Raw genomic sequence first — 27,153 nt, 5'->3', positions numbered from 1 at the left:
GGACAAGAATGAAATCTTTGAAACAGTTTTAGGAGTACATATTAATGATGCATAGACTTTAAGTATATGTTGAAAGACAAAAGAGATACAAAAAGAGCTAATTTTCTCATTTTTGGAATGACCTTGACCTTTGACCTTTACATGAATTTTAAGGTCAAAGGTCAATGAATCTTATGCAGTTGGTCCCATGTCTCTACGACTTCTAGTTTTGAAAATTTTTAATTTCTTGTAAAATTCAAAAAGTTTCAGGGGCAATAACTCATTGAAGGGGTCACCGAATACTTTCCCAATGAATAGATTGAAGAGTCCCCTTAATTAGTCGAAGACATTCATAAAGGTTTCATACCTCTGCGGTTTACGGTTTCTGAGGAGTAGCGATAACAAGCATTTCTTGCAAAAGGGGCAATAACTTCGAAAGGAGACAAGGTTCATTTACGCAGGGTCAACTGCAATAATCTTTTACAAAGTACATTCTTATGGACTATAAATCTTTTAGATATATCTTGAAACTCAAAATCACACGGCGGAAAAATAAGAAGAACTAGTAAACTAATTGTTTTAGAGAACAATGAGACGTCTTTCCACCTTTTTAAGTGTTCCCATGTCCTTTGGGTTGGAAAAAAAAAAAAAAAAAAAAAAAAAAAAAAAATTCCAAGTAAAATGTGCCTCCCGCCGGATTCGAACTCGGGAGCTTCAGATTGACAGGCGAATTGAAAGCACATGGATTTAAACAAAAATAGACACACGTGCGTTTTTAAATAGTACAGAAACACGTGTATTTATTTGTTTGTGATGGAACATAGAGAGGAATAATGAATAGTTCTGAGAAACACGATTGGTGTATAATGGAAATGCCGAATTCCTATTAAAAAAAATCATTTGAGTTTGTTTATACTTTGAATAGATTGAGTTAATCATACAGAGCTTATGATACATTCGAACTTCCGTGTCGGCAATGTGTTTACTATTTATGAAAATATAGGCGCGTTCGTTTTGACAGATATGGTGAACTCATAGGTAAGATTAAATAATCATCTCTATTTGGATTGTATTAATAGTTATCAGCATAAATTAAACTTGAAACATGCTTTTCATGAAGAAAACTGTGTCACTGAGAGCGTGGAAATTTATTTGAGAGGAAAATTCGCTTTTTTTTTTTTTTTTTTTTTAATTATTCGATTGATATTAAATGTAAATCAAATTGAAATAAATTTGAGTTAGGATCAAGATCAAAGATCAAGGGTCAAGATCATTTAAACACCCCCCCCAAAAAAAAAGTTTATAAGCAATTTGGATACTTTCCCAATAACCTTGACCTTTGACCTTGACCTTATCCTCAAGGTCAAAGGTCGAAAGATCTCATGCATTGTCCACATGTCTTTACGACTTGTCGTTAAGAAGTTTTCAGTTCTTCGTAAACATGAGAAACTGTCAGTGTCAAAAACTGCTTAAAATGGTTTACGAATTCTTTCGCACTTATGGAATGAAACGTGTACTAAATTAGTCGCAGACATTGTTGAAGGTTTCGTACCTCTACGGTTTACGGTTTCGGTGGAGTAGCGATAACAAGGGTTTACACTGAAAGAGGCACTAACTTTTAGGGGATTCAATCCTAGGGGACAAGACTGAAATCTTTAAAATGGTTTTAAGAGTACATATTAAAGATGCAAAGATGTTAAGAATTTGGTGAAGAACAAAAGAGTTATTAAAAGAGCTTAATTTTTCATACTTTGAATGACCTTGACCTTTGACCTTGACCTAAATTTCAAGGTCAAGGGTCAATGAACCCTTTGCAGTTGGTCCCATGTCTCTACGACTTGTCGTTTAAGAAAAGATCTTGACATTCATAAACATCGCAAACATTCAGGGGCAATAATTCATAATAGGAGTTTACGAATTCTTTCGAAAAGACAGATTGAAGCATCTACTAAATTAGTCGTAGACATTAATAAAGGTTTTGTGACTCTACGTTTTATGGTTTCGGAGAAGAAACGATAACAAACATTTATTGCGAAAGGGGTCATAACTCCTTGAGACGTCAAGGTTCATATACGCAGGGTCAACTGCGAAAATCATTTACGAAGTACATTCTTTTGGTCTATAAATCTTTTCAATAAATCTTGAAACTCAAAAACATGCGGCGGAAAAATAATAAAAAAAAAAAAGAATAATAATAAACAGAAGAATATCAATAGGTCTTTCCACAGAAAGGTGGAAAGACCTAATAAAAAGACTAGTAAACTAATTGTTTTAGAGAACAATGAGACGTCTTTCCACCTTTTTAAGTGTTCCCGTGTCCTTTGGGTTGGAAAAAAAAAAAAAAAAAAAAAAATTCCAAGTAAAATGTGCCTCCCGCCGGATTCGAACTCGGGAGCTTCAGATTGACAGGCGAATTGAAAGCACATGGATTTAAACAAAAATAGACACACGTGCGTTTTTAAATAGTACAGAAACACGTGTATTTATTTGTTTGTGATGGAACATAGAGAGGAATAATGAATAGTTCTGAGAAACACGATTGGTGTATAATGGAAATGCCGAATTCCTATTAAAAAAAATCATTTGAGTTTGTTTATACTTTGAATAGATTGAGTTAATCATACAGAGCTTATGATACATTCGAACTTCCGTGTCGGCAATGTGTTTACTATTTATGAAAATATAGGCGCGTTCGTTTTGACAGATATGGTGAACTCATAGGTAAGATTAAATAATCATCTCTATTTGGATTGTATTAATAGTTATCAGCATAAATTAAACTTGAAACATGCTTTTCATGAAGAAAACTGTGTCACTGAGAGCGTGGAAATTTATTTGAGAGGAAAATTCGCTTTTTTTTTTTTTTTTTTTTTAATTATTCGATTGATATTAAATGTAAATCAAATTGAAATAAATTTGAGTTAGGATCAAGATCAAAGATCAAGGGTCAAGATCATTTAAACACCCCCCCCCCCCAAAAAAAAAAGTTTATAAGCAATTTGGATACTTTCCCAATAACCTTGACCTTTGACCTTGACCTTATCCTCAAGGTCAAAGGTCGAAAGATCTCATGCATTGTCCACATGTCTTTACGACCTGTCGTTAAGAAGTTTTCAGTTCTTCGTAAACATGAGAAACTGTCAGTGTCAAAAACTGCTTAAAATGGTTTACGAATTCTTTCGCACTTATGGAATGAAACGTGTACTAAATTAGTCGCAGACATTGTTGAAGGTTTCGTACCTCTACGGTTTACGGTTTCGGTGGAGTAGCGATAACAAGAGTTTACACTGAAAGAGGCACTAACTTTTAGGGGATTCAATCCTAGGGGACAAGACTGAAATCTTTAAAATGGTTTTAAGAGTACATATTAAAGATGCAAAGATGTTAAGAATTTGGTGAAGAACAAAAGAGTTATTAAAAGAGCTTAATTTTTCATACTTTGAATGACCTTGACCTTTGACCTTGACCTAAATTTCAAGGTCAAGGGTCAATGAACCTTTTGCAGTTGGTCCCATGTCTCTACGACTTGTCGTTTAAGAAAAGATCTTGACATTCATAAACATCGCAAACATTCAGGGGCAATAATTCATAATAGGAGTTTACGAATTCTTTCGAAAAGACAGATTGAAGCATCTACTAAATTAGTCGTAGACATTAATAAAGGTTTTGTGACTCTACGTTTTATGGTTTCGGAGAAGAAACGATAACAAACATTTATTGCGAAAGGGGTCATAACTCCTTGAGACGTCAAGGTTCATATACGCAGGGTCAACTGCGAAAATCATTTACGAAGTACATTCTTTTGGTCTATAAATCTTTTCGATAAATCTTGAAACTCAAAAACATGCGGCGGAAAAATAAAAAAAAAAAAAAAGAATAATAATAAACAGAAGAATATCAATAGGTCTTTCCACAGAAAGGTGGAAAGACCTAATAAAAAGACTAGTAAACTAATTGTTTTAGAGAACAATGAGACGTCTTTCCACCTTTTTAAGTGTTCCCGTGTCCTTTGGGTTGGAAAAAAAAAAAAAAAAAAAAAAAAAAAAAATTCCAAGTAAAATGTGCCTCCCGCCGGATTCGAACTCGGGAGCTTCAGATTGACAGGCGAATTGAAAGCACATGGATTTAAACAAAAATAGACACACGTGCGTTTTTAAATAGTACAGAAACACGTGTATTTATTTGTTTGTGATGGAACATAGAGAGGAATAATGAATAGTTCTGAGAAACACGATTGGTGTATAATGGAAATGCCGAATTCCTATTAAAAAAAATCATTTGAGTTTGTTTATACTTTGAATAGATTGAGTTAATCATACAGAGCTTATGATACATTCGAACTTCCGTGTCGGCAATGTGTTTACTATTTATGAAAATATAGGCGCGTTCGTTTTGACAGATATGGTGAACTCATAGGTAAGATTAAATAATCATCTCTATTTGGATTGTATTAATAGTTATCAGCATAAATTAAACTTGAAACATGCTTTTCATGAAGAAAACTGTGTCACTGAGAGCGTGGAAATTTATTTGAGAGGAAAATTCGCTTTTTTTTTTTTTTTTTTTTTTAATTATTCGATTGATATTAAATGTAAATCAAATTGAAATAAATTTGAGTTAGGATCAAGATCAAAGATCAAGGGTCAAGATCATTTAAACACCCCCCCCCCCCAAAAAAAAAAAGTTTATAAGCAATTTGGATACTTTCCCAATAACCTTGACCTTTGACCTTGACCTTATCCTCAAGGTCAAAGGTCGAAAGATCTCATGCATTGTCCACATGTCTTTACGACCTGTCGTTAAGAAGTTTTCAGTTCTTCGTAAACATGAGAAACTGTCAGTGTCAAAAACTGCTTAAAATGGTTTACGAATTCTTTCGCACTTATGGAATGAAACGTGTACTAAATTAGTCGCAGACATTGTTGAAGGTTTCGTACCTCTACGGTTTACGGTTTCGGTGGAGTAGCGATAACAAGGGTTTACACTGAAAGAGGCACTAACTTTTAGGGGATTCAATCCTAGGGGACAAGACTGAAATCTTTAAAATGGTTTTAAGAGTACATATTAAAGATGCAAAGATGTTAAGAATTTGGTGAAGAACAAAAGAGTTATTAAAAGAGCTTAATTTTTCATACTTTGAATGACCTTGACCTTTGACCTTGACCTAAATTTCAAGGTCAAGGGTCAATGAACCTTTTGCAGTTGGTCCCATGTCTCTACGACTTGTCGTTTAAGAAAAGATCTTGACATTCATAAACATCGCAAACATTCAGGGGCAATAATTCATAATAGGAGTTTACGAATTCTTTCGAAAAGACAGATTGAAGCATCTACTAAATTAGTCGTAGACATTAATAAAGGTTTTGTGACTCTACGTTTTATGGTTTCGGAGAAGAAACGATAACAAACATTTATTGCGAAAGGGGTCATAACTCCTTGAGACGTCAAGGTTCATATACGCAGGGTCAACTGCGAAAATCATTTACGAAGTACATTCTTTTGGTCTATAAATCTTTTCAATAAATCTTGAAACTCAAAAACATGCGGCGGAAAAATAAAAAAAAAAAAAAAGAATAATAATAAACAGAAGAATATCAATAGGTCTTTCCACAGAAAGGTGGAAAGACCTAATAAAAAGACTAGTAAACTAATTGTTTTAGAGAACAATGAGACGTCTTTCCACCTTTTTAGCTCACCTCAACGAAGTTGGGGGAGCTTATGTAATACCCTCGGCGTCGGCGTCGGTGTCGGTGTCGGTGTCGGCGTCGGTGTCGGCGTCGGCGTCCCGGGTTAAGGTTAAGTTTTTTGGAGCAGTTTTCTTTTTAAGTACTTCTATGTCATATATTGATTAGACATGCATGGAAGATGGTTTTAGTGTGTTTCATTGTACCAGTCAAAGTTTCAGATGCTGCAATTTTAGCAAAGGAATGACCAGGTTAATGTTTTTGGAGCAGGTTAACATTTTTGGTGCAGTTTTTGGTGTAGGTTTCATTTCCAAGTAGCTATAAGCCCTATGTTAACCAAACTTGCATGGATGATACATCTAAGGATGCATACTACCGGGCTTGCTTCGGATGCTGAATCTGACCTACTTTTTACGGTTGAGTGAACAGGTTAAAGTTTTTTGGTGCAGGTTTCATTTCCAAGTATCTGTAAGTCCTATGTTGACCAAACTTGCATGGATGATACATCTAAGGATGGATACAACCAGGCTTGCTTCGGATGCTGAATCTGACCTACATTTTCCGGTTGAGTGAACAGGTTAAAGTTTTTGGTGCAGGTTTCATTTCCAAGTATCTGTAAGTCCTATGTTGACCAAACTTGCATGGATGATACATCTAAGGCTGGATACTACCAGGCTTGCTTCGGATGCTGAATCTGACCTACATTTTCCGGTTGAGTGAACAGGTTAAAGTTTTTGGTGCAGGTTTCATTTCCAAGTAACTATAAGCCCTATGTTGACCAAACTTGCATGGATGATACATCTAAGGATGGATACTTCCGGGCTTGCTTCGGATGCTGAATCTGACCTACATTTTCCAGTTGAGTGAACAGGTTAAAGTGTTTGGAGCAGGTTTCATTTGCAAGTAACTTTAAGCCCTATGTTGACCAAACTTGCATGGATGATAAATCTAAGGATGCACACTACCGGGCTTCGGATGCTGAATCTGACCTACATTTTCCGGTTGAGTGAACAAGTAAAAGTTTTTGGTGCAGGTTTCATTTCCAAGTAACTATGAGTTCTTTAATGACCAATCTTGCATGGATGATACATCTTAGGATGCATACTACCAGGCTTGCTTCGGATGCTGAATCTGACCTACATTTTGTGGATGAGTGAAAATGTTAGTTTTTGATGTATGTTTCATTTCCAATTAACTATGAGCCTTATAATGTGCAAACTTGCATGGACGATACATCTTAGGATGCACACTAATGGACTTGCTTCGGATGCTGAATTCGACATATATATTTTTCAGATAATAGACCAGGTTAAAGTTATGGTTGCAGGTCTATTACCAAAAAACTTTAAGGCTTTTATAACATTGTATAAACCAAACTTGCACAAATGTTGCATCAAGAGATGAAAACTCAAATTTGCTTTAGATGCTGAATTACATTTTCATGAAGAACTACTTTAAATTTTTTATGTTGGTCTACTTCAAAGTATCAGATCAAAATTGCTTAGATATTTTCATTTTTGGAATGTACATTTTTTGTTGGTTAATTGTGTGACTTTGCCTTATTTAAAGACAACATTCGTTGAGGTGAGCTCTGTAATCTCTGATTACCTATGTTTAAGTGTTCCCGTGTCCTTTGGGTTGGAAAAAAAAAAAAAAAAAAAAAAAAAAAAATTCCAAGTAAAATGTGCCTCCCGCCGGATTCGAACTCGGGAGCTTCAGATTGACAGGCGAATTGAAAGCACATGGATTTAAACAAAAATAGACACACGTGCGTTTTTAAATAGTACAGAAACACGTGTATTTATTTGTTTGTGATGGAACATAGAGAGGAATAATGAATAGTTCTGAGAAACACGATTGGTGTATAATGGAAATGCCGAATTCCTATTAAAAAAAATCATTTGAGTTTGTTTATACTTTGAATAGATTGAGTTAATCATACAGAGCTTATGATACATTCGAACTTCCGTGTCGGCAATGTGTTTACTATTTATGAAAATATAGGCGCGTTCGTTTTGACAGATATGGTGAACTCATAGGTAAGATTAAATAATCATCTCTATTTGGATTGTATTAATAGTTATCAGCATAAATTAAACTTGAAACATGCTTTTCATGAAGAAAACTGTGTCACTGAGAGCGTGGAAATTTATTTGAGAGGAAAATTCGCTTTTTTTTTTTTTTTTTTTTTTAATTATTCGATTGATATTAAATGTAAATCAAATTGAAATAAATTTGAGTTAGGATCAAGATCAAAGATCAAGGGTCAAGATCATTTAAACACCCCACCCCCCAAAAAAAAGTTTATAAGCAATTTGGATACTTTTCCAATAACCTTGACCTTTGACCTTGACCTTATCCTCAAGGTCAAAGGTCGAAAGATCTCATGCATTGTCCACATGTCTTTACGACCTGTCGTTAAGAAGTTTTCAGTTCTTCGTAAACATGAGAAACTGTCAGTGTCAAAAACTGCTTAAAATGGTTTACGAATTCTTTCGCACTTATGGAATGAAACGTGTACTAAATTAGTCGCAGACATTGTTGAAGGTTTCGTACCTCTACGGTTTACGGTTTCGGTGGAGTAGCGATAACAAGGGTTTACACTGAAAGAGGCACTAACTTTTAGGGGATTCAATCCTAGGGGACAAGACTGAAATCTTTAAAATGGTTTTAAGAGTACATATTAAAGATGCAAAGATGTTAAGAATTTGGTGAAGAACAAAAGAGTTATTAAAAGAGCTTAATTTTTCATACTTTGAATGACCTTGACCTTTGACCTTGACCTAAATTTCAAGGTCAAGGGTCAATGAACCTTTTGCAGTTGGTCCCATGTCTCTACGACTTGTCGTTTAAGAAAAGATCTTGACATTCATAAACATCGCAAACATTCAGGGGCAATAATTCATAATAGGAGTTTACGAATTCTTTCGAAAAGACAGATTGAAGCATCTACTAAATTAGTCGTAGACATTAATAAAGGTTTTGTGACTCTACGTTTTATGGTTTCGGAGAAGAAACGATAACAAACATTTATTGCGAAAGGGGTCATAACTCCTTGAGACGTCAAGGTTCATATACGCAGGGTCAACTGCGAAAATCATTTACGAAGTACATTCTTTTGGTCTATAAATCTTTTCGATAAATCTTGAAACTCAAAAACATGCGGCGGAAAAATAATAAAAAAAAAAAAGAATAATAATAAACAGAAGAATATCAATAGGTCTTTCCACAGAAAGGTGGAAAGACCTAATAAAAAGACTAGTAAACTAATTGTTTTAGAGAACAATGATACGTATTTCCACCTTTTTATGTGTTCCCGTGTCCTTTGGTTTGGAAAAAAAAAAAAAAAAAAAAAACAAAGTAAAATGTGCCTCCCGCCGGATTCGAACTCGGGAGCTTCAGATTGGCAGGCGAATTGAAAGCACATGGATTTAAACAAAAATAGACACACGTGCGTTTTTAAATAGTACAGAAACACGTGTATTTATTTGTTTGTGATGGAACATAGAGAGGAATAATGAATAGTTCTGAGAAACACGATTGGTGTATAATGGAAATGCCGAATTCCTATTAAAAAAAATCATTTGAGTTTGTTTATACTTTGAATAGATTGAGTTAATCATACAGAGCTTATGATACATTCGAACTTCCGTGTCGGCAATGTGTTTACTATTTATGAAAATATAGGCGCGTTCGTTTTGACAGATATGGTGAACTCATAGGTAAGATTAAATAATCATCTCTATTTGGATTGTATTAATAGTTATCAGCATAAATTAAACTTGAAACATGCTTTTCATGAAGAAAACTGTGTCACTGAGAGCGTGGAAATTTATTTGAGAGGAAAATTCGCTTTTTTTTTTTTTTTTTTTTTTTTAATTATTCGATTGATATTAAATGTAAATCAAATTGAAATAAATTTGAGTTAGGATCAAGATCAAAGATCAAGGGTCAAGATCATTTAAACACCCCCCCCCCAAAAAAAAAGTTTATAAGCAATTTGGATACTTTCCCAATAACCTTGACCTTTGACCTTGACCTTATCCTCAAGGTCAAAGGTCGAAAGATCTCATGCATTGTCCACATGTCTTTACGACTTGTCGTTAAGAAGTTTTCAGTTCTTCGTAAACATGAGAAACTGTCAGTGTCAAAAACTGCTTAAAATGGTTTACGAATTCTTTCGCACTTATGGAATGAAACGTGTACTAAATTAGTCGCAGACATTGTTGAAGGTTTCGTACCTCTACGGTTTACGGTTTCGGTGGAGTAGCGATAACAAGGGTTTACACTGAAAGAGGCACTAACTTTTAGGGGATTCAATCCTAGGGGACAAGACTGAAATCTTTAAAATGGTTTTAAGAGTACATATTAAAGATGCAAAGATGTTAAGAATTTGGTGAAGAACAAAAGAGTTATTAAAAGAGCTTAATTTTTCATACTTTGAATGACCTTGACCTTTGACCTTGACCTAAATTTCAAGGTCAAGGGTCAATGAACCTTTTGCAGTTGGTCCCATGTCTCTACGACTTGTCGTTTAAGAAAAGATCTTGACATTCATAAACATCGCAAACATTCAGGGGCAATAATTCATAATAGGAGTTTACGAATTCTTTCGAAAAGACAGATTGAAGCATCTACTAAATTAGTCGTAGACATTAATAAAGGTTTTGTGACTCTACGTTTTATGGTTTCGGAGAAGAAACGATAACAAACATTTATTGCGAAAGGGGTCATAACTCCTTGAGACGTCAAGGTTCATATACGCAGGGTCAACTGCGAAAATCATTTACGAAGTACATTCTTTTGGTCTATAAATCTTTTCGATAAATCTTGAAACTCAAAAACATGCTGCGGAAAAATAATAAAAAAAAAGAATAAAAAAAAAAAGAATATCAATAGGTCTTTCCACAGAAAGGTGGAAAGACCTAATAAGAAACAGAAGAATACCAATAGGTCTTTCCACGGAAAGGTGGAAAGACCTAATAAAAAGGAAAAAAAGAAACAGAAGGAAATCAATAGGTCTTTCCACAGAAAGGTGGAAAGACCTAAATATATAGGAAAATTCTTTAAAAATCTTCTTCTCAAGAATAGCAAAGCCATAATTGCTCATATTTATATGGAAGCATCCTCAGATAGTGTAGATTCAAGTTTGTTCAAATAATGACCCCTGGGGGTAGGGCGGGGCCACACTGGCCGATGCAAGTTTTACCTAGAAATATATAGGAAAATTCTTTAAAAATCTTCTTCTCAAGAATAGCGAAGCCATAATTGCTCATATTTATATGGAAGCATCCTCAGGTAGACAGTTTTGATTCAAGTTTGTTCAAATCATGACCCCGGGGGGTCGGGCCGACTTGGGCGGGGCCACAATGACAGACCAACATTTTACATTGAAATATATAGGAAAATTCTTTAAAAATCTTCTTCTCAAGAATCACAAAGCCATAATTTCTCATATTTACGTGGAAGCATCCTCAGGTAGTGTAGATTCAAGTTTGTTCAAATCATGACCCCCGGGGTAGGGCGGGGCCAAAATGGCCGATCAAGGTTTTACATAGAAATATATAGGAAAATTCTTCTTCTCAAGAATAACAAAGTCATAATTGCTCATATTTATATGGAAGCATCCTCAGGTAGTCTAGATTCAAGTTTGTTCAAATCATGAACCCCGGGGGTAGGGCGGGGACAAAATGGCCGATCCAAGTTTTACATAGAAATATATTGAAAATTTTTTCAAAAATCTTCTTTTCAAGAATAGCAAAGCCATAATTGCTCATATTTATATGGAAGCATCCTCAGGTAGTGTAGATTTAAAATAGTTCAAATCATGACCCCCGGGGGAAGGGCAGGGCCAAAATGGCCAATCCAAGTATATAGGAAAATTCTTTACAAAATCATCTGCTCAAGAATAGCGTAGCCATGATTGGTCATGGGACTGCTTTTGGATTTAAACTTTTCAATAATGAACCCATTTATTCTTTTCCCAGCCACAATGCTCAGGTGAGCGATGTGGCCCATGGGCCCCTTGTTAGATTTTTGGGGTCACCCATGAATTTACAACCACTTGAGCATTGACTTTGTCAATGTACATATTCTTTGAATCTTTGATATATGCAAATTAGCTACCAAAATATATTTCCATGAACAAGTAAAATTTTGGTTAACCTGGGGGTTGACCCCATAAATTACAATGATCTCAGTTTCCTGTAAGAAGTTGTAAAATACAGGTTGGATTGTTTACCTCATCAATACACAAGGAGATAATTTAGCCTTTCATATTTCTCTCTGCAGACTTCAACCTTTTAGTTTTTTCAAAAGACTGAAGTAAAGGATTGGACATTTTCATATAACTTTGTTAAGATCCTAATTATAGTCATTAGACTCCCACAGCAGTCTGGATGCTAAAGGGGAGATAATAATAAACAGAATGAAATTTTCTGTTTTTTTGATATTTAGCAAGCTTTAAATTGTTCATTATCATTTCCATGTATTTTTAGCTCATCTGAGCCGAAGGCTCAAGTGAGCTTTTCTGATCACACTTTGTCCATCGTCCGTCCGTCTGTAAACTTTTCACATTTTCAATTTCTTCTCAAGAACCAGTGGGTCGATTTTAACGAAACTTGGTACAAAGCATCCTTGAGTAAAGGGGAATTTAAATTGTAAAAATGAAGTGCCAGGTCCTCTCACAAGGGGAGATTAAATCAAGAAAAGACAAAAATAGGGATGGGGTCATTAAAAAATCTTCGACTCAAGGTCCACTGGGCCAGAAAAGCTGAAACTTATGTGGAAGCATCCTGGGATAGTGTAGATTCTAAATTTTAAAAATCATGACCCCTGAGGGTAGGGCGGGGCCATAATAGGGAATCAAAGTTTTACATAGAAATATATAGGAAAAAACTTTAAAAATCTTCTTCTCAAAAACCACTGGGCCAGGAAAGCTGAAACTTAAGTAGAAGCATCCTGGGGTAATGTAGATTCTAAATTGTAAAAATCATGACCCCTGGGGGTAGGGCGGGGACATAATAGGGAATCAAAGTTTTATGTAGAAATATATGGGAAAAATCTTTGAAAATCTTCTTCTCAAGAACCACTGGGCCAGAAAAGCTGAAACTTATGTGGAAGCATCTTGGGAGAGTGTAGATTCTAAATTGTTCAAATCATGACCCCTGGGGGTAGGGCAGGGCCACAATGGGGAATCAAAGTTTTACGTAGAAATATATAGGAAAAAACTTTAAAAATCTTCTTCTCAAGAACCACTGGGCCAGAAAAGCTGAAACTTATTTGGAAGCATCTTGGGGTAGTGTAGATTCTAAATTATTAAAATCATGACCCCCGGGGGTAGGGCGGGGCCACAATAGGGAATCAAAGTTTTACATAGAAATATATAGGAAAAAACTTTAAAAATCTTCTTCTCAAAACCCACTGGGCCAAAAAAGCTGAAACTTAAGTAGAAGCATCCTGGGGTAATGTAGATTCTAAATTTTAAAAATCATGACCCCTGGGGGTAGGGCGGTTCCATAATATGGAATCAAAGTTTTACATAGAAATATATGGGAAAAATCTTTGAAAATCTTCTTCTCAAGAACCACTGCGCCAGAAAAGCTGAAACTTATGTGGAAGCATCCTGGGATAGTGTAGATTCTAAATAATCATGACCCCTGGGGGTAGGGTGGGGCCACAATGGGGAATCAAAGTTTTACATAGAAATATATAGGAAAAATCTTTGAAAATCTTCCTCTCAAGAACCACTGGGCCAGAAAAGCTGAAACTTATGTGGAAGCATCTTGGGGTAGTGTATATTTCAAATTGTCTTAATTATGAGCAGTGGGGTAGGGTGAGGTCACAATATACAGTTATGGACTGGGTATGAGGGCAACATATGATTTGTTGGACTTGAAGGTGAAAATGCTGCCCGAGGCCGCAGGCCATGGGCAACATTTTCACCTTCAGGTCCAACAAATCATATGTTGCCCGAATCCCTGTCTGTAACTGTTTTGTTATACCCTTCACTGCTCACTTAAGATATTATCAATACACACTATATTATCAATTACTTTATATGGAATATTATGGCTTAATCTGACAGTAAGTATAATAACAATAGCTGAGAAAGAACAAAATTAATTATATTTTTATTTTATCACAAATATTATTTATTACAAAACATACTCTTCCTTCCTTCCTTACCTTGCTGGTTGCAACAACTCTTGCAGCTCTTAACTTTGGATATTTCTGTGTTGCCGATATTGAACGATTATCAATTACTTGTGACGTAGCAGTGACATTGCGGTCTAACAATTCTTATGTTGGACCGGCAGGCCAGTCAACAGTGATATTGTTAGACCAATGTAATAAACATTTCTTTTGTTGGACTTTTTATTAATAATAAATATATAGAAGGCTATTTATAAGGGTATAACAATATGTATTATAAGGGTATAACAATATGTATTACAAGGGTGAAAACTGGTAAAGAATGGAATGGTCAAAGCTTCTCTGGTGAGCGATGTGGCCCATGGGCCTCTTGTTTTTAGCTGAAGGCACAAGTAAGCTTTTCTGAGCAACATTTGTCAATTGTCTGTCACCACCATTGTTGAAAGAGTCATGGTATTTTTTTTAAAATTTATATAGCGGTAATTTTACATAATAGAACCACTGGTCCATTCAGAGTTGGGTCATAACATGTGGTCCATATTTTACTTGATTAAGAATGTACAGGAAAAAGAGTTCACCGATGAAAAACAGAGGGACCTTTATACATGTATAATCAGGTGAGCATTGTGACCCATGGACCTCTATAAAGCATAGGTTATTTTTTTGATTTTGACATTTGTGTTTATGAAGGTTGTATTTTGATTAGGGGGTGAGGTGGGATTTGGGGAGTGTTGTGTAAATGTGGTAAAGTCATGTTTTTGATGTTTCTGATGAATTCTATATAAGGACTGATAGTAATTTTTGGTCCCAATTTTTTAACAAGTTGTGACATCTAATTATGGATTAGGAGGTAGGGCAGTAATTAGTGTCAGATATGTTAAACAGTATTGATTCTCACTGATCAAAATGCAGATACTATTGTTTGTAAAGACAGTGGCTCATCCAGAAGAGATTCCTGATATCTTTCAGTTGCTCACGGGATAAGGGATTCATAAGCTTACACTGGCAAGATGGCTGGCTAGTAGAAAAGATCCCTGATTGTATTACAAATCAGGCGTATTTGTCCAGCTATTGTAGGGGATTATTAGGGCCTTTTGTGGCCACTATCAAATCAGTCTGACTGGAATTCTGAAAATGTTTATGATCCCCAAATCAACACAAACAAAGCATCAAGGCCATCAGCCATTACATGTCATCCATGTGGCTTAAGGTTCAACATGTCATTTCATGATAATGACTACAGATCATAGAATACATGTATTGATCGTAAAATTTAGATGTTATCTAAGGAGTATCTGGTGTTGGATTCCCCCTCCCCATTCCCCTTTCCCCAGCATTAAATAAAGAAAGGAAAAAACTTATTGACTCTTGATAAGGAACTGAGTAAATGTTCTCCTTGAATGTTATGGAGTAATTGTAGGACAGGGTGATGACATTTGGCCAGTTATTTGACCCTTGTCTTCAATGCTACACATTTATTTTTTTGATTGCTCTCAAAATGTTGTCTGTACATTGTATTATATTTAATTATGTTCTCTTCAAAATATACATTCGTGTTTTGCAGGTTTTGGGTCACAAGGAGGGTCTAAATGTAATGGAGGGAGTGGATCCAATCTTTTTATTGATCTGCCTTCCCATCATCCCCGTGGTGCTTATCCTGGGTAAGATGTGTCGCTGGGAGGACTACGTTCTCAGACTGTGGAGGAAGCATGTGGCCAAAATCCCCTTCCTACAGAACATCTTATCTAGTGGTAAGTCATGTGACCACCATCTTATCTAGTGGTAAGTCATGTGACCACCATCTTATCTAGTGGTAAGTCGTGACCACCATCTTATCTAGTGGTAAGTCATGTGACCGCCATCTGACCACCATCTTATCTAGTAGTAAGTCGTGTGACCGCCATCTGACCACCATCTTATCTAGTGGTAAGAAATATGTCCACCGTCTTATCTAGTGGTAAGTCATGTGACCATCATCTTATCTAGTGGTAAGTCATGTGACCATCATCTTATCCAGTGGTAAGTTATGTGTTATGTAATATGTCCTGTAGGACTGTTACCTGTCAGAGTGGTTACATAATTATATGACTATTACATGTAAAAGTGGTTAGGTGTAGGTGTGGTTACCAGTAGATATTTTACCTGTAGGATTGTTTAAACCTGTAGATCTTTTGATGTTGTCTGTACCTGTAGATATGATTACATGTAAGCCTGTAGATCTATAGATGGGTAGGTCTGGTACCTAGGTTAGTTTGTTAGTTAGGCCTCCGACTGTTTCCTGTAGTGTTGGATACATGTAGGACTGTTACATTTAGATTTGTTTACATGTTGGACTGATACCCGTATATGTTGTTACCTGTAGACTTGTGTTAAATAGATAGCCATGGTCATTCTCTTTTGTATTTTTCATTACTGGTACCTGTTAGGTATAGAGATGTACATTTGTGGGTGTAGGTGTATATTTACCACTTAGTGTCTGTTTCAGTATAACTTAATGATACTATCCCCAGTGCTACCACTGCAGTCCCATAAAACACTGCAGCTATAGTCTTAACCACAAACGGCACTTTGACACCTAATTATTTTGTTTTCTTCACTAGGGAAATTAATAAAGGCTGAGGAGGCCCTTAGTTGACTAGTTATTACACGTAGGCAAATCGCTATAAATTGATTTTTGGAATACCCACTCCTTAGAATAAGAGTTTGAGTTCCAAATTCCATTGGGTGTTTTTATTGTCTGTGAACATTTCTGGGAGTGTATTGTAACATGCTCTCCATTTATGCTTTGTATATAACTGAAGTGTTTTACCTACATTTAACTGACCATCCCCTACATCATGTCTACTGGCACCTTCCTCAGAATTTCAGTTCATATCATTAAACTAAAGACCTATTTTTAATAAGACTAGGACAGAGTCATGTCTGTCTATCATCCATTTGGTCTTCTGTCTTTTCATCTTTCCATCTATTTATCTCTCCACCCATCACACTTCAGTTTCAGAAAAAATGTCTTTGAGTTATTTTAATACTTCACATACTGATACATATTGGTAAGAACTATTCAACAAAGGTTATGACCTTGACCTTTATTATCTTGAATTTGTGTTTCAAAGAAACTATTCTAAGTATTTTGTCAAACTTCCTCTGCTGATGCATGTAGGTAAGAGCTATTAAAGCATCATTGTTTTACCTGATATATATTGTTCAGAATTAGACAATTTTTTTACCTTGACCTTTACTGTGACCTTTGACATTACTATTTACTGTAAGTTAACTATTATTTATAGCAACTTTTATTTGTGATGCATCAGTTTGAATTCTATCTGTGACAAAAAGTATTTAAAACTGAGGAGATACTGCATAGTAATCTACTTAAATAGATAGTTCAGTAGATGTACATGTTATTGTTAAAATGTTTTTTTATTGCATTTCAAGCATGGTTCTCATTCATTCCATTCTGTGTTGTATTCTCAGGAGAAATTTCATGCTATTGATATATTTTTCTATACCACCAGTAAACATTAAAAATAAAGTCATATCATTTAACATATACAGTCTCTACATTAGAATTCTGAAAGGAGAGTCTTTTGTATCTGATATTGTAGTCAATATGAATAAATCAATTTGTGTGTTCAGTGCAGTATAAAAGTGAGGGTACATTGAATGAAGCCTTTCTATTAGGTTTCATTCACAGAATGCTGTCTGTTACGACCCTGGGCTTCAGACATCAATATTCTTCTTCTGAGGTTCATTGATCTGCTGTGACCTTCAGAATGTGACACGAACATTTTCATCATCCTTACCCTGGCCATAGTCAGCTCTCCCAGTGTCGGGGTGATTAAATGAAAGTCTGTAAAACTCTTTATCATCATCTGACAGAAACAATAGGAAAAGAGCATCTAGAGGACTCAGAGTGATATACATGCAGTTCATACAATATTCATTTTTAATCCAAGAACAATTGATTAATAGATTGATCAAGTAATCAAGAGCAGAGTTACAACTTAGATTACAAAGTGTAGTTAAATGTTATACAGAAGAATTGTTAAGAATAATACCTGGGTTAAATATTCTCCTTATCTGAAAAAAATGACAAGGAAACTGTAAAAGGTATATTGTAGTAAGAAAACATTACCACAGTCATTTTAGTCAAAGAAGTTTACTAAATGATAGATCAATTGTGATGAATTGCCATATATTGTCTAGCAGTTACTTAGAGATATTTTGTACCGGTAATTTGAATAGCTTACCTGACAAACAGGAATTAAATGATGCCGTCAGAACAGGGGTGACTTTGGGAGCAATCATAAACCTGATCACCCACCCCACCCTCAGCTGCCTACCCTTTATAAACAAAAAATATGTTTGTGACACATATATACCAAGGGTTAGCAGCTTATAGCAAAGGTTGAAGTTTCTAAAATGCAAGTTGAACTGTTAGGTCAAAGTCAAGAGATAAAAATGATGGTATCCAGTACCATCTTATGTAAAACATGGTTATAAGGAAGTCATTGGGAGATCTATTTTTATATCCATATAAGGAAAATTCTATGGGATTCATCTAATGTTTTCCTATTACTGAGGCTTCCTTATAAGAAAGTTCTATGAAAGCAAGTTTAACTGTATTTAAAACGAAAGTTGCTGCTACCTTCTTTTCAACATTATATAGGTTATATTAGAAAAACACACTAAACTCACCAAATTGATACCTATTAATGAAAAAAGATTGGACAATGCAAATAGGAGTTTTAGTGTTTGTAAGAAACCAAATCATGGCATTGTCAGAGCTAAAGATATGTAGACTTCAAGAGGGTATAGTTTTCAGTGGCATGTGACAGGAGATTGTTCACAGATCAGAGATAGATAAGAGGTGCTGCAGAATTATCATCCCCCAGAGGGCAGTACAAGCAGGCCATTTACTTATCTCTCAGTTAATTCCTTATAGAGGGAAATTCAGATATTATGTCTCTTAGTCTCCAGACAGGGAGCGTTTCTCAGTGATACATCAAGCAAGTCTTATGAATTAAAGGTAACAGTCTGCTTAATTTACTGCCGGGAAGTCACTCAAAGGTCAAGGTCACAAATTCATGTACAACCTGGTATATCCTAGAATTGGGAATCCAGACCTTATCTTAGTAAAAAAAAGTACCCATTGATGAAGTGTAATGTCAGATTGCTACTTAGTGCATCTGTGCAATAAACTTAATGTTAGTTGGCAGCTGCAGTAGTATTGATTTCATTTGATTTGCACTGAATTTTATGGGTATCAATAATTTTAAGGTGTGAAGTAAACTGACTACACATGCAGTTAGTGATAAGTTTGAATATAGAGTAATATGAAATTACAGAGCAGGACTGTGTATATGTATATTGTTTTAATTACAATAATTGCCATATACAAGTGTATTTTATCCAATTGACCTCAATTTTCCAATAAAGTATTATAAAAAGTTTGATTTTAAAATGTTTCATAATCACATGTCATGTAAGCAGTGACTGTGCTTAAGCTTAGCTAGGATGCTATTTTTTGCTCACTGCTCTGTGATAGCATGTCAAAGGGAGGTAATCCTAGCTCAGCAGCTGGGCTTGTCTGGAATTCAGTGTTCTAAGTAGAGTTTGATCAGCTGCAACAAAGAAAAATTAGAAAGTGCAGAATCAGTCTAAAGTAAACAATGGGAATCATGCTTAGATAATCAGAAATCATCTTCCTATCCACTTTGTTTAGCTATTTTGAGAAGGAATTTTAATTTTGTAAAGAGGTTTTCCTCGACCCAGCATGGTACAGATTCTGTTGGTGCATGCAGCTGAATTAAGGGTGTTAGACATTCTTTGATTCCAGTTCAAGGGGGACTGAGGAGGAACACAATACTAAGGTGCTTAAGTGCACCACTGAACATCTTAATCTGTTGATTTATTGTTAATGATTGGTCTGACTGACTAAGACAAATATCAGGAGATTCTGAAGGGATCAGCTCATTCGCTAGCAGTGAGGCCGTGCAGTTATTTGTTCTGTAATGGATAAATTCAGCATCACTTCTATATATACCCAACTCTTATCACCCAATTTTACTGTTGATTTCTGGCAATCATTTCCAAAAGCACTACATTCTGTTTGTACGAAATCCATATCACTCTCAGAAACTGTTTGATAATGTATTACTAACAGTACGTAATTAAAATATTCCCCCCCCCCCTACATTTCCCATAAGAATTATGACAATAATCTAGAATTTAATTAATGATATTTAGCTTATAATATGGGCCCGGGTTATATGATAAATTTAGCTGTAACCAGAAGTACTATATAACAGTAACTTGTTCTGAAGAGCTTATACTGTCAAACTTGGATCAAGTCACCATTATAATAATGTAATTTATGTAAATATTCATACTACACTAACCTTCTTTTAAATTCCAAACTTTACAAAGTAATCATTTTTTTTTAAAGTACAGTAAAAGTCAGCTTGTGAAAAACGGAGAAAAAATAACAGGGCTTTTAAAAAGTCTGCATTTCCCAGATGTGTGAGAAGATATGAATTATTTCTGGTGTAGCCTGATCCAGTCCCCTACATATTAGTAAGCTACTGAAATATTAACCATATTAAGTACAATGTGTCAGGAGTTAGGGAATTCTGAAGTATTCTGTTTTTAGTGGAAATGAAGATTTTGCTTCCATTCACTTTCATAGTTTAACTTTTTCATGCAAGATTTGTTTTGCCTCTCTTCGAAGAAGGGAGGGAATATTACTTTGCTGCTGTCTGTCAATCTGTCTGTTTGTTGGCCTGTCTGTGAGTCCACCATCAGTTTTCTTTCATTTTCTTTGCAGAAGTTGCACATATTGAAATGAAATTGATATACAGATTTATCATAAGAATATTTAGATCAAGTTGTGTTTTGGGTATGATCGGGCAATTTTGGACAGAATTATGCCCCTTGAACTTAGAAACATTCCATTTATTTGCAGTTTCCATTCATTTTCTTGGCAGAAGTTGCACATTTGGTATACAGATTATAAAAATAGCTAGATCAAGTTCTGTTTGGATATGATCGGACCATTTTGGACAGAGTTATGCCCCTTGGACTTGGAAAAACTCCAATTATTTGCAGTTTCCATGCATTTTCTTCAGAGGTTTCACATACTGAAATGAAAATCAGTTTACAGATTTATCATAAAAATATCTAGGTGAAGTTCTGTTTTGGGTACAATCAGGCCATTTTTGACAGAGTTATGTCCCTTGGACTTAGAAAAATTCCAGTTATTTGGGGGGGAGGGGGCATAAGTGTTTTACAAACATCTCTTGTTTAATTAAGCACAAGTACTGTGATTTAGACTTATGATCAACTGATACAGAGTGTCAAGTAACATACTGCAGTACTTATAACTATAGGCACTGCAGTATTTAATTTATAGCCATAGGTACCAAGAGAAGTACAAAGTACATATGAAGTACTTATAATATAGTTGTGATATTATAAAGGACAGACTTTGTCATACACATCTGATGATGACAGGCTTGTCTAGACTACTGAGATAACTTTGGGTCAGATTATCTAGGTTATTATTATATACAGCTGATGAGAGAGAGAGAGCTGGTGGACTTTCATACCACAGTGTGTATCACCCCCCATACCTCACTAGGGGAAAGTTTTACATTTTAAACCATTTTATTTGCAAATACATGTACAATGTATACTATAACCATAACTTGCATTGAGATCATAGACACTTTCAAGATTAGGTTAATTAATGTGGGTCATGAACATTTATTTTAGAAAAGTAATTGCACATATGTTCTTCTAAAGACATGGATTTAGTTTAACAATGTAAAGATCTTAGCTCTATTTTCATGATTTTTAACATTCCTAATTTCAGTAGGGTAAAAATAGACAAAAAAGAAATACTTATGTTATTTTTACATGTAGTGGGTTTTAATAAATGGTTCTTATTTTAGGAAGTTTAATTTAATGATGTTATTTTTGGTACATTTTAATTATTGGATGTTATTTTGGGTAGATTTTAATTATTGGATATTATTTTAAGTCGGTGCCAGAAATCTGCGTGTTCCTGCGGAGACAGTACCACTCTCAGATCCAATCTCCGCCACAAGGATGTTGTGTGGCGCCCTCATCATGCCAACCATTGCCACCATCATGGGGAAAATCATGCTTGGATCTGTCCACTCCAACTTCCAGCGCACGCTACTGGTAGATAGAAACACTCAATCAAAAATAGATACCAGTAAAACATTAGAAACACAGTCCAGAATTCTACATTCTAAAAGTTAAAAAGAAAAAAATCGACATTTCATTTTCTTTCTATAACGTTCTTTCTAAAGTACATTGCTGTATCAGAGTTGAAACAAATGTCATTTACTAACAAAGGCAGAATATGTTAAGCACATTCATAACACTCTGAAATCAATTTGTTTTTAGTACAACATGAAATTTCACTATTCATTAATGAAAAAAAAGTAAATTATCAATTTTTCTTTTCTAGGGTGGTGTAGCTTTCACAATACTTAAAGGAGCACTGAAGATTTACTATAAACAACAGCAGTATCTACGCCAGGCAAATCGCGTTATCAAAGACTACCCTACCGAGGAAAACACGGCATCGTCTGTGTGACTATAGATAGTAATACATGTATGCGTGGACTTATCTGGACCTAACATTGCCAACAGAAAAAAACAACAAATCAAACAAAAAGAAAAACATTTAACTAGTGTTTAGAAGTTTATCCCAACAGTTTTATTGTAAACTATACAGGATACAAATAGCAAGGTCACATGATCATCTCGTACAGTAGAGAATGAGCAGAAGGGAGATAACTCTGCTGTGATGTGTCCTGTAAATCTGCACCTGGTTGATAAAGTTACTGTAGAAAGTGACAAGTATAGGTGACATTGTGATATTATGATACCATTGTCTGATATTTTCTCAGTATTTTTATAACTGTGTTAATTCATTTGTATTCACTTTTCAGACCAGTGATACTGTAATAATTTTATTTTCTCAGTATTTTCAGGATAAACTGAGTAAAGTCTTAATATGTAATTAGCTTCTTATATCAATGTCTCGTTTAATGCTAACAATTTGGCAATTCATATGTATATTTATAGATTTGTTGAAATTTTTCTAAGTGATGAAGGTCAAATGTATAAAACATACAATAATATGTTGCCTAAATTGGTGAACAACTCTGAATATTGTAAATTAAACTAGCATCACTTTTGATCATGACTGGCAACCACGTCTTAATTAATTTTTGATTGGGACATAAATCTAGCAAAAATTTCCTTAGGTCTATAATTCTAATTTTAGAAATTCAAATTAATACAATAGACTATGTTATTCTTATTCTTGCATCTCTGTAATGCTGTGTTTAATAAGGACTTTCACAAATGTGAACAGTCAAGAAAAATGGAAAGGTTAAAAAAAAACTTTGCTTGCTAGGTTTGTTATAACTAATAATTATTGAATCATATAATTTACAATTATTGTTGTTTTTGAAGTCAATATGATGATTTAGGCTTTCTCTAAGAACAATATTCACCTCGACCTTTTGGCTTGGTGAATATTGTATTCCCCAGGAGGCTAACCATTTTTTTTTTCCATTTTAAAATGTGTTATTTAATTTGTATAATCTGTCAAGAGAAGCATATAGGGGAAAACAATGGGAAGGGAACTGAATAGAATGTAAGAGCTACAGTCGACTTGAGATGTGTTAGATTTTAATAACACAAAGTTTCTTTAAGTGTGACCCAAAGAAGAGTAAAAAAAAGGGGGAGGGCACCTTAAACCTCATTTCTATAGCCCCACTTTGAACATTATTACTCAGGTTAGCTCATTTAGTTCATATGTATCATGTTCATTATAATAAAATTAATTTAATTTTAAATTTGCCTTTTGTTCATATATAGTTTGATGAGTACTTACATAAAGATACTTAGTTGCTACTATTTTTAGTGATTTTGCTGTTACAAAGGAAAGTTTTATCATTTTAACAATAGGATTTTCTGTCTAAATTCTGGAATAGAAACATAGCTCATGAAGCATTAGTTTTGTGACATTTTTGTCATGCTTTTGCTTGTAATCAAAAGAAGTGTGTGAATTAATGAAAACTGTAATCATTGTAAATTGTAAGAGAGCGAACTGGGGTTTTTGTGTTTTAAAAACAGTCAAGTAGAAAAATTTGACTTTTACACCAGGTATAACCTACACTGACATCCGTGCACATGTTAAGTGTCAGGATTTACAGTCTGGGTATATTTATGGACCATCTCAGAATACAATTACATTAGATGGAATAGTACAGGGAACCTCAGTTGGTCCTCTTAAGGTTCGTGTCATAATGTCAAACAGAAAAGTGTGTATATTTATTACATATCTGAATCTATAGCAAGATTTATATGCCACATCAAGCAATAACTTATTCAATGGTTATGATAGATTTTTTAAAAAAGTTGGATCTTAGGTGACATTGCTATGTTGAGCTGGCAGCAAATAGAGTTCTCTAACTATACAATGCTGCATCAATGTTTATATGAAATCTGCTTATTTTCAATAAACAGTTAAATTATAATGAGATCTTTTTCTGAATTGTGGTATGAGATTTTTCAATTCAAAAGAGCAATTGATCTATACATGTATGTACATGCCTAGGTATTTTGAGTAGAACCCCGCCATGACACAAGCATATGTCTGTATTTCAAGGAAATTTTACAAGGCAGGGTTAGTTCTTAAGTACTGTAAAATCACTAACTTTCATGGGGGTTAATTATTGTTGTTTTTTGAGGTATGGAAAGACCCATGAATTTATGTCCACCACGAAATGTAATATTTTATATGCATTACTACTTAACCTTGTCCAACAATAAAATCAAATTCCCACAAACCAATATTCTTTTTCCCTTTAAACCTCGAAAATTTGACCCAGTTATTGTAGCTGCTGCAAGTTCATCCGCAACAAAATGTGCAAGGATGATGTTTCTGTGGATGCAATCTGGAAGTCTTACTTTCTCGTAGAAGATAAAGGCTGTCTGGCTTGCAAGTGAATCAATGGTGATTTGGTCAGTGGAAAACAAAACTGATACAGACATAGAGCTGGCTGGTGGACAGTGTCATTAGAAAAATGTTGGACCTAGAATCATCAAACATTGACTCCTGATCATTGCATGAAATTCTTGTATCAATACTAAAACAGTTCACTTTAACCGCAATTTCGCTATTTATAGTATGAGCTTGTTCTGATTGGATCTTTCAGTATGTGATTAAGAAACATCTGGATCTGTCCATAATTCATTGAAGTCTTCAGACATAGTGCATCTGAAGTAATTGATAATCACCAGTTTTTCTTATGGGGGTATCATATGCCACCTAAGGTGTACTGTTTATAAACAAGAAGTCCATGGATCACAATGCTCATCTGAGTCACTTTGACCCAGCTGTTCCCCCCCCCCCCAATATACATGTATTCCTGTGTAATATTTTGATTGCTTTTTGCTGATCCCTCTATACACAAGACAGTGGATGCTCACACATTCATAAAGGAAAAATCTTTTTTAACTCCTCTTTTCAGGAACACCAAAGCCAATGTGGAATTCCAGTGGTTAATATGAAAAAAAAAATTCATCTCATTTTCAGCAGGTAGAGTTCATTCACTGGTAGGCAAATAAGACTGGAACATAAATGCGAAGAAAAAGACAAAAATATCTGTTTTTCTGTTTATTTCCACCATTCCATAGACTACATGTGTACTCCGACGTGATCAACTACAACATACAGATAAGCAAAGAACACATGTACAGCCCTCTCTCTCTCTCTCTCTCTCACGCAGTCATATGTTGGTGAAAACTTGCAGATCATTTCTCATGTAATGCCAGGAGGCATTCTCATCATTCGCAATCAATAAATAATTTACATGGAATTTCTTAGTAAACATAAAATGAACAGGATATAATTTTCAAATCAAACGTAGATAATCCTTTATATTACTTTGATTTGTTTTCGATTAAACTGCCATTGTCATAACAAAATCTGTTAAAAGTAAAGACAGAATGGACTTCATTATTAAATTAATGTCTAACATTTTCACGAATGACAAATTTAAAATGTAAATAAGCAGAACTTTAGCATTAAGAAAAAAATATCACGCTGAACCATAAAAATGGGCCCTAACACAACAGGAAAATTTTAGTTAACACATACCCCGGTGTCCGGTACACGACAAAAACATTAATAATATGTCATTAAAATATGACCCCATTACAAGGAAACATATATAAACAACATAGTAGATCAAAATGATATATTTCTAAGGACCATTTAAAACAGTTTCTCAAAAAGAAAATAACTTTTGAAAAATTCTATTTATTAATACTTCTAATTATAACAAAAACTTGACACTTTTTGAACATGACTTTACAGTTTACATTTCCTTTCCAGTCTGTTTCAATATATGTACTAGTATGTTTGATAAATGTTGATTCCAATTTAATAATGCATCTTTTTGAGTTTGTAAAAACATCAAAAATAGATAGATAATCCATGAGTGGAATGCATGTAAAATTCACGGAAAAAAATCACATCATTTATCACAATTAAGATATGTAAACAACATCATATTACTCACCACTTCAAGTGCAACTCCCTCTCTCCCTTCTCTCTCTCTCTCTCACATTCACAAACATTAGATATCAATAATCAATAAAATCAATAAATTATCAGTATTTACAGTGTTTGATTATACAGAATTTTGTACAGGACTTTGGTAGATCTGGCCACCTGACAAACACAGGATTGTGAATGCTTTGCTGGCTGCTATCAAATCAATGACTACGATGAAAAAATTGAGGACAAGATTGAATATAAGGGCTTGTAAAAAATCAAGCATCTCTCAACAGATAGTAAATACATAGAACGGGCTCAAACATTACAGATCATTACTACATGATATTACTTACATGTAGAGTTTAATTTTAGGAATTCAGTTTCCGTTTTGTAAATCATATTTGTTTTTCATAATTAAGTACCATACAAATAATTGTGAAAATAGTGACAAAGCCATCGAGTCAAAAAACATGTCTCTATGTACAACAGACAGCAAAAGTTAATTGTTATTTACATATTATACAACAATCATACTTTGAAATGTTGTGAAGAAGTATTTACAAATAAAAAACAAAATAAAATGGGAAAAATATCACAGAAAAATAGGATTACGGAGATGACATGGGGACGATGATAAGGGTAAAATGTGTTGAGGGTGGTCGTATCAAATGCCACTTAAACGTAACAAGAATCAATCGACTTCTGAACCTTACAATCCATGTCTAG

At 34.6% G+C, this 27,153-nt stretch overlaps 1 protein-coding gene across 1 annotated transcript; it reads left to right on the top strand.

Moving 5' to 3' along the window:
* The first annotated feature begins 15,315 nt into the window (after positions 1 to 15,315).
* On the top strand, positions 15,316 to 24,306 carry LOC134235599 (E3 ubiquitin-protein ligase MARCHF5-like). The gene is made up of 3 exons (XM_062717737.1): positions 15,316 to 15,568; positions 21,859 to 22,022; positions 22,315 to 24,306. The coding sequence occupies exons 1-3, from the start codon at positions 15,316 to 15,318 to the stop codon at positions 22,441 to 22,443; spliced, it is 546 nt and encodes a 181-aa protein (XP_062573721.1). The 3' UTR covers positions 22,444 to 24,306.
* Positions 24,307 to 27,153: the final 2,847 nt, after the last annotated feature.

This window comes from Saccostrea cucullata, unplaced genomic scaffold (assembly GCF_032062105.1).
Source record: "Saccostrea cucullata isolate Sc308-1 unplaced genomic scaffold, CSIRO_AGI_Scuc_v1 ctg3623, whole genome shotgun sequence".
In the NCBI taxonomy this organism is placed as follows: Eukaryota; Metazoa; Mollusca; class Bivalvia; order Ostreida; family Ostreidae; genus Saccostrea; species Saccostrea cuccullata.
Note: the sequence above shows the minus strand (reverse complement) of the source record. Positions and strands in the feature narration are given on the sequence as shown.